At 42.7% G+C, this 13,070-nt stretch overlaps 1 protein-coding gene across 1 annotated transcript in view; it reads right to left on the bottom strand.

The window, feature by feature from the left end:
- The window catches only part of LOC104574298 (ras-specific guanine nucleotide-releasing factor 2), a 37,989-nt gene extending 25,315 nt beyond the window's left edge, over positions 1-12,674 (bottom strand). The window contains 2 exon segments of the mRNA XM_088533151.1: positions 5,356-5,435; positions 12,428-12,674. Coding sequence (XP_088389277.1) covers positions 5,356-5,435; positions 12,428-12,669 — 322 coding nt within the window. The 5' untranslated portion in view covers positions 12,670-12,674.
- Between the last annotated feature and the right edge of the window lie 396 nt (positions 12,675-13,070).

Genomic DNA, 13,070 nt, shown 5'->3' with positions numbered 1-13,070 from the left:
CTATGGAAGTAAATTAATATAATCTGTTCTGTTTCCATTATACTAAGATATTAGAAACATTAAGCTTAGTTCTTTTACTTAATAAAACAATGTTATTCTGATTAGGTAGCAGACAGATTATACCACTGAAAATTCAGGACCCATGCCTACCTGAAGCTTAAGGCAGAAGCTAAACCAAAGGTATTTTCATATATGGATTTTTATGTTATTGCCAACATGGAATCCCCCTTGTTATAAGTTATTTTGGATATAAAATGAAATCCCAACTCCAATTTATGGTTGAGAAAATATACCAAATTTATTTAGCAAGCGGGTAAGCAAGTAAAGCAGCGCTGGGCGGCCGGGAAGTCTGCGCTCCAACAACGGCACGTGTGGTTCCTCTTTAGCAAGTCCTTTTATACGCTTCTGCTTCCGGGGTATTCTGAAGTGGAACTTTCCATAGTCGAGAGTGCGCATGCGGAAGATGCTGCTAGGAGCCGTGGAGCTGTGGTGATTATCTGCGTTAGGCAGAGCCGTGAAGCCGTGGTGTTTATCTGCGTTATTTTTTGCGGCCGTGTTGCAAGATTTAGCAGTCTCATGGTGACCTGAGCATTTCTCGCACAAATTTGATTAACAAACAATTGAGACTTTATAACAATCCCCCCTTTTTATTTTTTTCTATTTTGTTCATCATATTTCTTAATTGTTTCTCTTGCTAATTCAAGTTCAGGGTCTTTCTTACTTCTATCTTTTATTGGTTGGTACTGCTGTTGAACTAGCATCAAGTGGGCAGCTTCCAACCTTCCTTTTACTATTGTAATAATTTTATTTATTATGCATGGACCAAAGGTTAATCCTATTATTCATGGGGCTGTAATATAGTAATCATTAGGAATTTACAATTAGATGCTCTCCAATAGCAGCCTTCAGGCCCCCACTTGAGTTGCAAGAATTTATCTGGGTTCTCAACCTCCCACCCACCATTGGTTAGAGTTTCACATCCCCAGTAGGCACAGTAATATTGTCCAGGGGAGTTACAATACCCTTTCCCTGGGTTTGAACTAGGGCACCAATAGGTGGCTTGTGTGTTTAATAAGTCAGGATAATGACCTCCCGCGTTACAGAGGGGTGTTCCCCCTTCCTCAACTAGTCTCCTTCTCACTCCTAATCCCAATAGGTCAAATAAATCACAATTGGTTAGGTTGAAAGAAGGTGCTCCTGCTGTAACATTTATCCTCAAGATCTTTGAATCATCCCATCTACTAAATGTCCCATTGAAAGGTTGATGGGGATTATGTTCAGCGTATATAGGATAACAGAGCCAAAAGGTTATAATATAACCCAGGAGAACTGGTGGGTTCCTAGGTTGGTAATTTAATATATTGTTTCAATAACCGGGGTGGTGCGATCCCAAGTATACCATGGGGGTGGAACACCAAAGCTCGAGGGTCTTTGATTCCCCACTTTAGTCTCATGTCTCTGCCTCTCTTGCCTACTCCTTTGCTTGGAGCAGCAAGATATCTTATCTTCTCAGCAGCAGTCATGGTCTTCAGGGATCACCCAAGGCTCTTCCCTCTTCCTTTCGTTCCCCCTCTTATGGTCTTTTACTTCGAGTTCTTTGATAGGGGCAGAGCAAGGTATCAGCTGTCCAAGATTACCTCCTGATCCCTTTGTACTCATTAGCACTCACCCCCCTTGTTTTGCAGGTGTAATTGATTAGGAGTTTTATCAAGGAGCCCACCAGGTCTCCTTTACATATGCTTTAGTCAGCAACCAGATACAAACATAAAAAGTTGCCAGCTATCTTATAATTTCTGCTTTATCTTTAACCTTAGTCCATCAGACAGAGGAGTGGATTCCCAAACTTCAGTCTTGATCGGTCCCTTCACTCAGCTTGCATGGGTCCAGTTTTTTTTACAACCTTTACTAATCCAGTGGCCTAAATATTTTACTTCTTCTTCCGTAAACTGCAGCTTGAATTTGGATACTTTTAATACCTTAAGACTTAGAAAGTTTAATAATTTAATGCTTTCTAATGTCATATCCTCCTGGTTTTTACCAGCCAGCAATAAATCATCCACATATTGTATTAGAGTAACTTCTTCTCCAAGTTGGTAATCCCTTAACATGTGTTCTAAAGCTTGCCCAAATAGATTAGGAGACTCTGTGAATCCTTGGGGAAGGACAGTCCATCTTAATTGTTGTTTTCTATGTGTATCCGGGTCTTCCCATTCAAAGACGAAATAATCTCTACATTCTTCCTTTAATGGGCAGGCCCAGAATGCATCCTTAAGGTCAATCACAGAGTACCACTGACATTCGGGACTTAGCTGGCTTAAAAGGGTATGGGGGTTGGCTACTAAGGGGAATCTAGAAATGGTTCTTTTATTTATTTCCCTCAAATCATGTACTAATCTATAGCTCCCATCCGGCTTCTTGACAGGGAGTATAGGGGTATTAAAAGGGGACATGCAGGGTTCTAACAGCCCTTGTCTTAACAACCTCTCAATTTCTGGCTTCAACCCTTTTCGCCCCTCAAGAGAAAGGGGGTACTGCTTAATTCTTACGGGGGATTCTGGGTTCTGGATAGTTACCTCAAAGGGCTCAATATCCAATTCTCCGACTGTATCAGGAGTATACCAAACTTCGGGGTCAATTTGGTCCTCATCCTAGGTTCTTAATGGACAGAGCTTAACGTGCAGCTCCTTGTCCTCAATTTCAAGACCTATTCCTAACTGTATCATCATATCTCTCCCCAATAGATTATAATCCGCTTCAGGGACCACCAGGAGAGACCCAATCCCAAATTTATATTCTGATTCTAACGGTACATTTTTTATCATGGGGGCAGGGAAAGTCTCTCCCTTTGCCCCTACAACTTGGATGGTTTCCGAGGATATCTTATATCCCCTGGGTACCTGTTGTACTGTCGATCTCTCGGCGCCTGAGTCTACAAGGAACTCAAACACCTGCTGCTGGGGACCTACTTTTAATTTTATCAAGGGCTCTTTTCCTTTTGGGATCCCCAGCACGTAGAGCCCCTGACCCCTCTAATCTTCATGAAACATCTTTTCCTCCTGTATGCGTTTTCTGCACTTTCTTTTCATGTGTCCTTTCTTCTTGCAATAAAAACATTCTATCTCATCCCTATCTTTTCTTCTCTCCCCTCGAGGTGCATTTCTGGGTATTCTATCATCCCTTTTCAGGGGAACTGGCCGCCCTATTCCTTTCTGTCCTTCTCTAACAGCTGCCACTAAAAGTCTGGTCTGCTTTTTCTGGGCTTCTTCTTCCCTCCTAACATACACCTTCTGGACTTCCCTCAGCAGCTCATCTAGGGCCCGCTCCTGCCAGTCCTCTAGCTTTTCCAACTTTTTCCTAATATCTACTCATGATTTAGCCACAAACTGAGTTTTTAACAATGCTTGCCCTACCAGAGTGGAGGGGTCTACTCCTGAGTATAATTGTAGGCTCTGCCTCAGCCTCTCGAGCCCTGTGGGGGTTTCATCTTTCCTTTGTTCTTCTCTAAAGGCTTTGTTTATATTCTGCCCCTGAGGTACAGATTCTCGAATTCCCTGTATAATCATAATGCGCAGATCAACCATGTTATTGCGGCCTTCTAAAGTCTGATTGTCCCAATTTGGCCGTTGCAAAGGCCACTTAACATCACCTCTGGGACCGGCTTGATGTTGCAGATCCCAGAGCCTCATTCCTGCCCTTCTTATCATTTCCCTTTCCTCCATGGTAAAGAGGATCACCAATATTGCTTGCAGCTCTTCCCAAGTGTAAGTGCTAGGTCCTAGGAACTGATCTAGTCTTTCAGATACCCCTAGGGGGTCTTCTAGGAGGTTACCCATTTCTCTTTTAAATTCTCTTATATCCCCAGTGTTGAGGGGTACTTAGACATATCCTATCCCCGGGACTCCAGCCATTGGGACCTCCCGGAGAGGGAACAAGCTTTGAACCCCTTCCCGAGTCTGACTTCTTGTTACACGTCTAGGGGGTGCTGAGGACTGGTCCTCTTCCCCTTCCTCATCCTCTGAGGGTGGTTTTTCCGTTTCATTGGGGTTCCTTCCAGCTTCAGGGGCATGGAGGGGGGGGGTAGTATTATTTCCTCCTCCCTATTTCGGGGCTTTTCTTTCTTTTCTCTTAATGAGAACAAATAAGCTGGAGTTTGAGATACTGGCATCCATAGGCCAGCATACTCACTTTCCTCCGGGTAAGTCCTCAAAATGATAGGTCCTCAAATGATCCAAATGGGGGCCATATAACACAGGGGCCTCGGATGGCCTGTCCTCCCCATACTTCAATACAATAATGTGCCATTTTTGCTCTGCTTTTACCTTTTCTTCTAGGGGAGTCATTCCAATATCTTAACATAAGTCCTAAGGGACTATCTGGAGGAATATCGGGTAACTCTTTTCCAATCCTCCCATGGGATTAGAGGGCTTGCTCTTCCTCTGTCCCATCTTCTGGAGTCCCTTCTTTCACACACACACTCGCTTCCCCTCGGTCGTGACCTGCTCCCTCGTGGGCTATAGGAACTGCACTACTGGAGGGTCCGCACTCGCTTGGCCCTTAGAGGACCTCTCATTCACTCGAACTCCAGGATCCCCAACCCCAACCAAACGGATAACCTTTTACTTATACTCACACCTTGGAGTCTTCGTTTGGTCTTTGTGCACAAAAATTACGGGGTTCTGCAGATTCCTTTACTTGCTTCCTGAATTTAGAGGGGGTTTGGAAGTACAGGTCTGGGCCTGGGGTCAGCCGCACCAGGGCTATCCGAAGATAGGGCGCCTCCCTGATTTGGGACTCCAGACCTCAGTTGCGTGCATCCGAGTCACGGCACCAAATTGTTATAAGCTATTTTGGATATAAAAGGAAATCCCAACTCAAATTTATGGTTGAGAAAATATACCAAATTTATTTAGCAAGCGGGTAAGCAAGTAAAGCAGCGCTGGGCGGCCAGGGAGTCTCCGCTCCAACAACGGCGCGCGTGGTTCCTCTTCAGCAAGTCCTTTTATACGCTTCTGCTTCCGGGGTATTCTGAAGTGGAACTTTCCATAGTCAAGAGTGCGCATGCGGAAGATGCTGCTAGGAGCCGTGGTGATTATCTGCGTTAGGCAGAGCCGTGAAGCCGTGGTGTTTATCTGCATTATTTTTGCGGCCGTGTTGCAAGATTTAGCAGTCTCATGGTGACCTGAGCATTTCTCGCACAAATTTGATTAACAAACAATTGAGACTTTATAACACCCACTATATATCATGACACAGTGTTAGCTCTGGCAATGAGTTTCATTCAAAAAGTCTTTAAAAACTAAAAATCACTCTAACTGCAAAAATAAATATGGAAGTAAAGAAATTATATTAACTTACCTAAAATTAAGGTAGGCCAAATAGCTATTCTTGCTTTTAAACCTTGGTGAAATATTTCATGAAGAAACATGATTGTTTCACTGAAAAACAAGTATTTAAAGAAACAAAAAGACAATTCAAATTCTATTTTATAATTAATAATTCACGAAGAAATGTGGAGGCTCGTTCAAAGACAATAGTACCTTGTTAGCAGATAGCTAACCGCAAGGATGTCAGTCTTCTCAGCAGATGGGGGACAGAGCCGAAAAGGGAAGAGGACTGCAGAACACCTCCCCCTGCCCCGTGTGAGGAATGTCTTGTCAGAAGAAAAGAAACAAAGCCAGGACAACCGCGCAGGTGGCAAGATGCTGATTGGTTGTAAGCTTTGCAACACTTGTGTTAAGAAAGTATAAAAAGAAGTTGGTTTGAAAATAAAGTTGTCTCACTCTGCACCCCAGACTGAGTCCGTTTCTTCACAAGGTGCAACAAATGGCGCCCAACGTGGGGCTCGAAGACTAGCTGTCTCTCCGGTTGCACCGCCCAGCTGAACTCCCGGGAATCACTCTGAACGGAAGCGTAAGGATCAAGCTGAAAGGAAGCTTACTTTGTGTGCACACTAAAAGCCTCTTGAAAGGAAAGAGGTAAGCGGCTGGGAACTATGGGTTCATACCTAATGAAGGAACAGAAGGACGATTTAGAAGCTTCTCCTAAAATCTTGAAACTGCAAAGAAAAAATTTAGGTGAAGAAGAGCTGCAAAAGGTTCTTGCGTGGGCTTCTAAAGACGATCCTTCGGTGAATAGTAAGAATGTTTTTAATCTGGAAAGGTGGGACCAAATTGGGGTCCAACTGTGGGATAGTGCCACGCACGGTGATAAGGCTGCTGCTAACCTGTTGCCACAATGGAGAATTGTATTCGAAACATTGAAATCTCATAGTGGGTCGCAGTCGAACATAAATGACGGGGTTGAGGCCCCTGCCATCCCCTCCGCGCCTCCTTTACCTCAATCATGTCCTGATGAGAATCAGAAAAGAAAACGTGCCGCAAATGCCTTTGCGGTACTGCCACCTGATGACCAGAACGATGATCCTTTTGGTCCGGGTCCTATTGACCCTGGAAAGGAGCCAGACCTATACCCCCCCGGATCCTCACGATAAATGGGTCTCAGTAAAACAAGGAGAAAAACAGGCAGGGGATGTTGGCATGCTGAAAGCCCTTCCCATTATCTGTGCACCAGACCAGAATCCACGTTGGGAAGGTTTGTCGTACAATCTTATTAAGGACGTGCGACGCACGGTGACAGATCATGGCCTTGGCGCACCATATACCACCCAGCTTATACAATCTCTTTGTGATTCTTCGGTTTTTACTCCTCACGATTTTAAAACTTTGTTTCGCCTCATTATGACTGATATGCAATATACGATGTGGGAATCAAAAATGAGACAGCTTGCTCGAGCACAGGAGGAGGAAAACCAGTGCCAGTCAAAAAGAGGTCCTTTACGGGCTGTTACTGTGGACGTGCTAATGGGGGAGGGCGATCACAGTGCTACAACAGCACAAGCAGGAATCCCCCCTGAGGGCCTGCAGCAAGTTAAGGCACTTGCTCTCCATGGCAGTCCGGGAGAGTGGTAAACAAAGACAGCCTTTTGTTAGCATAAGACAAGATGCGAATGAGCCATATATGAAGTTTTTGGATCGGCTTAATGAGGCTCTGGAGAAACAAATTGATAATGAACAAGCACGAAGCTACATTTTTAAGCAACTAGCAGTTGAGAATGCTAACCCCGATTGCCAGAGTTTTGCGGCCGCTAAAGGATCCTACTATTGATGACATGCTAAAAGCGTGTATTAATGTCGGTACCAAACAGTATGAATATTCACTGATGGCCGAAACATTTGCAACACTGTCTATGAAAAAGCCATGTTTTGCTTGTGGCCAATTTGAGCATATTCATAAATACTGTCCAAAAACACAAGCAAACAAAGGAGGAGCGCCTGGAATATGTCCGCGCTGTCACAAAGGACAACACTATGCTAATCAGTGTCGATCAAAATTTTCTAAGGAAGGTCGACCGCTAGCCCCTTCAGGAAACTGCAAGCAGAGCGCGGCGAGGGGTCACGCCATGACAGCAAATCACCCCTCCGAGTGGCCCCACCGGGAAGCAGCCGCCACCTGTGTGCCAGCACAGGCGGCAGCGCCGGGGTGGACCCGGCCACCACCACAGAAGTGCTCATTACTGATACATCAGTTGTGCTAATTCCAACTGGTGTCCAGGGCCCCCTGGGGCGAGGAATGGCAGCACTGTTGATTGGGCGATTTTCAACAAGGAGACAAGGGCTGTTTGTGTTACCTGCAGTTATCAATGCAGATTTCAAAGGAGAAATAAAGATAATGGTATGGACTCCGATACCACCCTGTACTGTGCCAGTGGGAAGCCGAATAGCACAATTAGTATACTTTTTACCACAGATACCAAATGCTGCAAACACTAACCATGGCACAGGCTCTTTTGGGTCCACAGGGCATGAGATTTTCTGGACTCAACAGATAACTATGAATCGCCCGCAGATATCCTGTATGTTACAAGCAGGACTGATAAATTTTAATGTACAAGGAATTTTAGATAGCGGAGTGGACCTTACAGCCATTGCTGCCTCGCAATGGCCAAGCAGTTTACCCCTAATGAATGCACATACATCGCTTTCGGGAATTGGTGGGCAGAGTACCCCAATGCAAAGCAAAAGATTGATAAATATTATTGGCCCAGAAGGAAGAACTGCAAACATTAGGCCATTTATATTGCCTGGATCCATCACCTTGTCAGGGAGAGACTGTTTGAGTCAATGGGGCATGCGGTTAAGCACGGATTTTTCTTAGGGGCCACTATCCAGCAGCAGGTTCCACCCATGATCTGGAAAACAGACAAGCCGGTGTGGGTAGATCAGTGGCCCCTTCCGCAAAATAAACTGCTGCAATTACACAAGTTAGTAGAGGAACAATTGCAAGCTGGTCATATAGTTCCTACTACAAGCCCCTGGAACACACCAGTTTTTGTAATTCAAAAGAAAAATAATTCCTGGAGACTGTTACATGACCTTAGAAAAATTAACGAAGTCATCGAAGATATGGGAGCCTTACAGCCCGGACTCCCTTCTCCAGCAATGTTATCTCAAACATGGACTTTGATAGTAATTGATTTGAAAGACTGTTTCTTTACCATTCCACTTGCACCACAGGATGCACCTCGGTTTGCATTTTCTGTACCTTCCATCAATGCTATGGAACCACATAGCAGATATCATTGGAGAGTTCTGCCACAAGGCATGAAAAATAGTCCTACATTATGTCAACAATTTGTGGCAGCAGTTTTAAGCCCAATACGCAAGTATTTCGATAACGTCCTCATCTATCACTATATGGACGACATATTGATTGCTGCAGAGCAAAAGGAAACAGCAGAAGAGGCTCTGCATCAGATTACGCGAGCAGCATCAGTTGCAGGATTAAAAATTGCAGAAGATAAGTACAGGAAACTCCGCCTTGGCGATATTTAGGATGGAGAATCTCTGATCATCAAATTCGACCACAATCATTGACCCTAAAGACAGACATAAGGACTTTGAATGATCTTCAAAAACTTTTGGGGACTATTAATTGGATCTGTCCCTCCTTAGGGATTTCCACAGAAGAATTACATCCTCTATTTCAGCTTTTAGAGGGAGACATGAGTTTGACATCCTCAAGAAAGCTTACTCCTCCCGCGCGAGCTGCACTTGGCAAAGTTGTGGACAAATTAACCACTCAGACTCTTCACAGACGAAAGCAGAATTATCCTGTCAGTCTTTTTGTTTTTTATTCTAGCTTCCAACCTTATGGCCTATTAGCACAATGGATACCACAGGACGCATGTCCATTAATAATCTTAGAATGGGTGTTTCTGCCTCATAGTTTTGGCAAAACTGTCACCATCGCTATTGATATGATTGCGATGGTTATTCAAAAAGGAAGAGAGCTTTTGATGTTTCTAGATGGCACAGAGCCTGATATTATTTATTTACCACTTAATACAAAACAATTAACCTTTTTGACTCACCAGTCTTTTGTTTTTCAGTGTGCCTTGGCAGATTATCCAGGACAAATTAGTATTCACTTTCCAGGACATAAAATCATACAGTCTTTTAACTCTCTTTCTCTATTACCTGTTTCCCATTTGAGCCTTATGCCAATACCTGATGCTCTTACAGTATTTACTGACAGCTTGGGTAGGACAGGTCGTGCAGTTATAGTATGGAGAAATGATGAAGGGCACTGGGAGTGCGACATACATGTCGTCACAGGCTCACCGCAAATAGTGGAATTATCTGCAGTCGTCCGCATCTTTACGCGATGGCCCTCTGCAGTTAACATTATAACAGACTCTGCCTATGTTGCAGGGTTAATCTCTAGATTAGAACACTCCTTTTTAAAAGAGGTTTCAAACGAGACCCTCTTTGCGCGTCTTTGGAAGCTTAGATGGCTCTTAAACAGAAGGATTTATCCGTACTTTATCCAACATGTACGCTCGCACACCTCGCTGCCTGGACCTATTAGCGAAGGTAATGCTCAAGCAGACAGCCTTGCAGGAGCTGTAGTTCTGCCGGATCGCTTTGCACAAGCACGTTTGTCGCATGACTTTTATCATCAAAATGCAAAAGCGTTACGGAGGTCATTCCAATTGACTCAGGAACAAGCTAGACAAATCATACAGTCATGCCCAGACTGCCAGCGTGTTTTACCAGTACCATCCATGGGTGTAAACCCTCGTGGTCTTTCTGCGCTTGAAATTTGGCAATCAGATGTAACGCATATCCCTGAATTTGGCAGATTTAAATATGTACATGTTTCTGTTGATACCTTCTCATCCTGTATCTATGCTTCTGTACATACAGGTGAAAAGGCCAAAGACGTATGTCGACACTTTATTATAGCCTTTGCAATGTTGGGAGTGCCAAAAACTATAAAAACTGACAATGGCCCAGCCTATATAGCACAAAAAACGCAAATATTCTTTCAACAATGGGGAATCCAACACATCACAGGTATCCCCCATTCACCCACAGGCCAAGCGATTATCCAGCGTACACATGGCACCCTTAAGAATATGTTACAAAAACAAAAAAGGGGGAGTGTAGGGTTATCCCCACAGCAACGCATAGCAAAGGCTTGCTATGTGTTGAATTTTTAAAATTGCTGGACAGAAGAGGGCCCCCCTATATACCAACATTTTGATTCACAGAGACAACAGAAAGTTCAGGATAAAGCCCAGGTTATCGTCAAAAACCCACAGACAAACCAGTGGGAAGGGCCTTTTTCTTTAATAACATGGGGTAGAGGATGTGCTTGTGTTTCTACAGGCTCAGGGCCAAGATGGGTACCTGCTCGATGGATTAAGCTTTTCTTATCACAGTCATCACCATCATCTGCACCACTGTGACATCACCCACACCGCAGTGGATACCGTCCCAAGCTAAAACCTACGTATGGGTAATTCTGGCCAATCAAATGGGACAGGACATGTTATATTATCTAGTCCAGGAAATCCATTTGTAACCTGTCTAGTAGGACAGCCTGTTGATGATTGGCATATTTTGTTTATTGTTAGCATGTCTGCTTTGTTTCTTATTATGTGTTTAACGATTGATTGATCATTTAATTAAGTCATGGCTGTTCAACCAAAAACAAATAAAGAAGGGTGAGATGTGGAGGCTCATTCAAAGACAATAGTACCTTGTTAGCAGATAGCTAACCGCAAGGATGTCAGTCTTCTCAGCAGATGGGGGACAGAGCTGAAAAGGGAAGAGGACTGCAGAACACCTCCCCCTGCCCCGTGTGAGGAATGTCTTGTCAGAAGAAAAGAAACAAAGCCAGGACAACCGCGCAGGTGGCAAGATGCTGATTGGTTGTAAGCTTTGCAACACTTGTGTTAAGAAAGTATAAAAAGAAGTTGGTTTGAAAATAAAGTTGTCTCACTCTGCACCCCAGACTGAGTCCGTTTCTTCACAAGGTGCAACAAAGAAACATTCCTTCTTTTCATTAGTATATTTTGCACTTGCTAGAAAAAAAAAACAGAAGATACTCCTTATTATGGAAATCAATGCTTCTATTTGACTATTGTTTAAATTTTTAGTATAGCATCTTAGAAAACATACAGCATTTGGTGTTCAAACATTTTCTAATCATTCAATTCTTTTAACTAAAAGCATCTATTAAATAACATGTTCCACAGTTCAAATGCGTTCCAAAAATATCCTTGACAACACATTCACTTGCTTAAGAGGATTAATAAGATGCTGAAAACTGTCGGTGGTTGTTCATCTCTTCTCACTTTCCACTCTTGAAGATTTGAATGCAGCTTATAATTCTGCTAGAACACGAACCTTAATACTATACTTTATCTCATGAAGTCAAAAAAACAGCATTTGAGACATCTAGCTGTAAGTTAAACCATCAAGAGTAGAGCGATCTTAAATGAGTTATGAAAGTTTCATAATTAAAGTATTTTTCCTAGAAGTTGGGGGCAGACATGAATGCAATTCCAATCCTACATAGAATTGTAAGTCTGCCAACCCATTTTCATATGTTAATTTTTTATAGAATTCGGATGTATAATGCAGAAAACATCTTTATTTGCAAAGATGTGAAAAGACAGGTGAGAGAAGGAGGTTCATTAGGCAGATATAAGAAGAAAATGTAACATATTCATCACAGGTTCTTATCAAGATCATATGAGGCCACTAAGTCTGTTTTTGCTCTCCTAAGAGAAGAGGAAATAGAAAAGGTGATAGAAAAATCAAGAACTATGCCCTATGAGGCATGATTTGTCCTTTCCTTCCTGCAGCAAGGGAAGAAGTAGAATGTAAAGATGCAAAATTGGCTTTGAACAGCATCACAGACTGCACCTCACCTTTTATCCAAGGAAACATGGTTTACCTCACTGATATCCTTTATGTCAGAACAAAAAAGCAGGTGCCAAACTTTACTAAATTAAAGCAGAATGAGATCAAGGAAGGTAAAAGGAAAAACAAAACAAAGCAAACAAAAAAATAGATACCTGTTAAGGAAAATGCTACTAATATCATCATGACGAATAGGTGGCTTCTTTGAACTTGCAGCCATTCTTAAGGGCCTCAGAAAACAGTTCACAAGTACATAAAGCTGATGCACATATTCAGATTCAGCCTCAACCATGTTAAAAACTATCTGGTTCCTTTTTCTCATACTTTCTGCGTGGGGAGAACAAATATAATCTTGGACAATAGTCTTCCATTTTCTTCTACATAACCAGCCCCGCATAAATCTCTGAAGTTAAAATGACCAAACAGAAATGAAGAAAGAGAAAAAAAAATACATGATTTATGACAAGCTTTTCATTGAGAAAATAATCTTTTAAATCAAATGTGTTTATTAAAAATAAATAAGCTTGTTGCCCAGTATGCTTATTGCCCGGATTTTTTTCAGATTTCTAATTATTAATAGAAGCTCCCCAAGCATTTGCTAATATCTGCTGTCAGAAAAGAGATTAGAAAGATACACATATCAAAGTCCCTCCTACTTCAAGCTCAAATGTTGTATCTTTGTATATATTTTCCCTGTCACTATAACTGCAGTGCACATGGTGTTATTTTTTTAACTCCTTTCACTTCCCATTAAACATTTCTCATCTTCTACCTCCGCCCCAAACTTACTGTACAAAG

This window comes from Tinamus guttatus, unplaced genomic scaffold (assembly GCF_059628265.1).
Source record: "Tinamus guttatus ecotype Peru unplaced genomic scaffold, ASM5962826v1 Tinamus_guttatus_pri_ptg000485l, whole genome shotgun sequence".
In the NCBI taxonomy this organism is placed as follows: Eukaryota; Metazoa; Chordata; class Aves; order Tinamiformes; family Tinamidae; genus Tinamus; species Tinamus guttatus.
The sequence above is the reverse complement of the archived record's forward strand: the minus strand, read 5'-3'. Positions and strand labels throughout refer to the sequence as shown.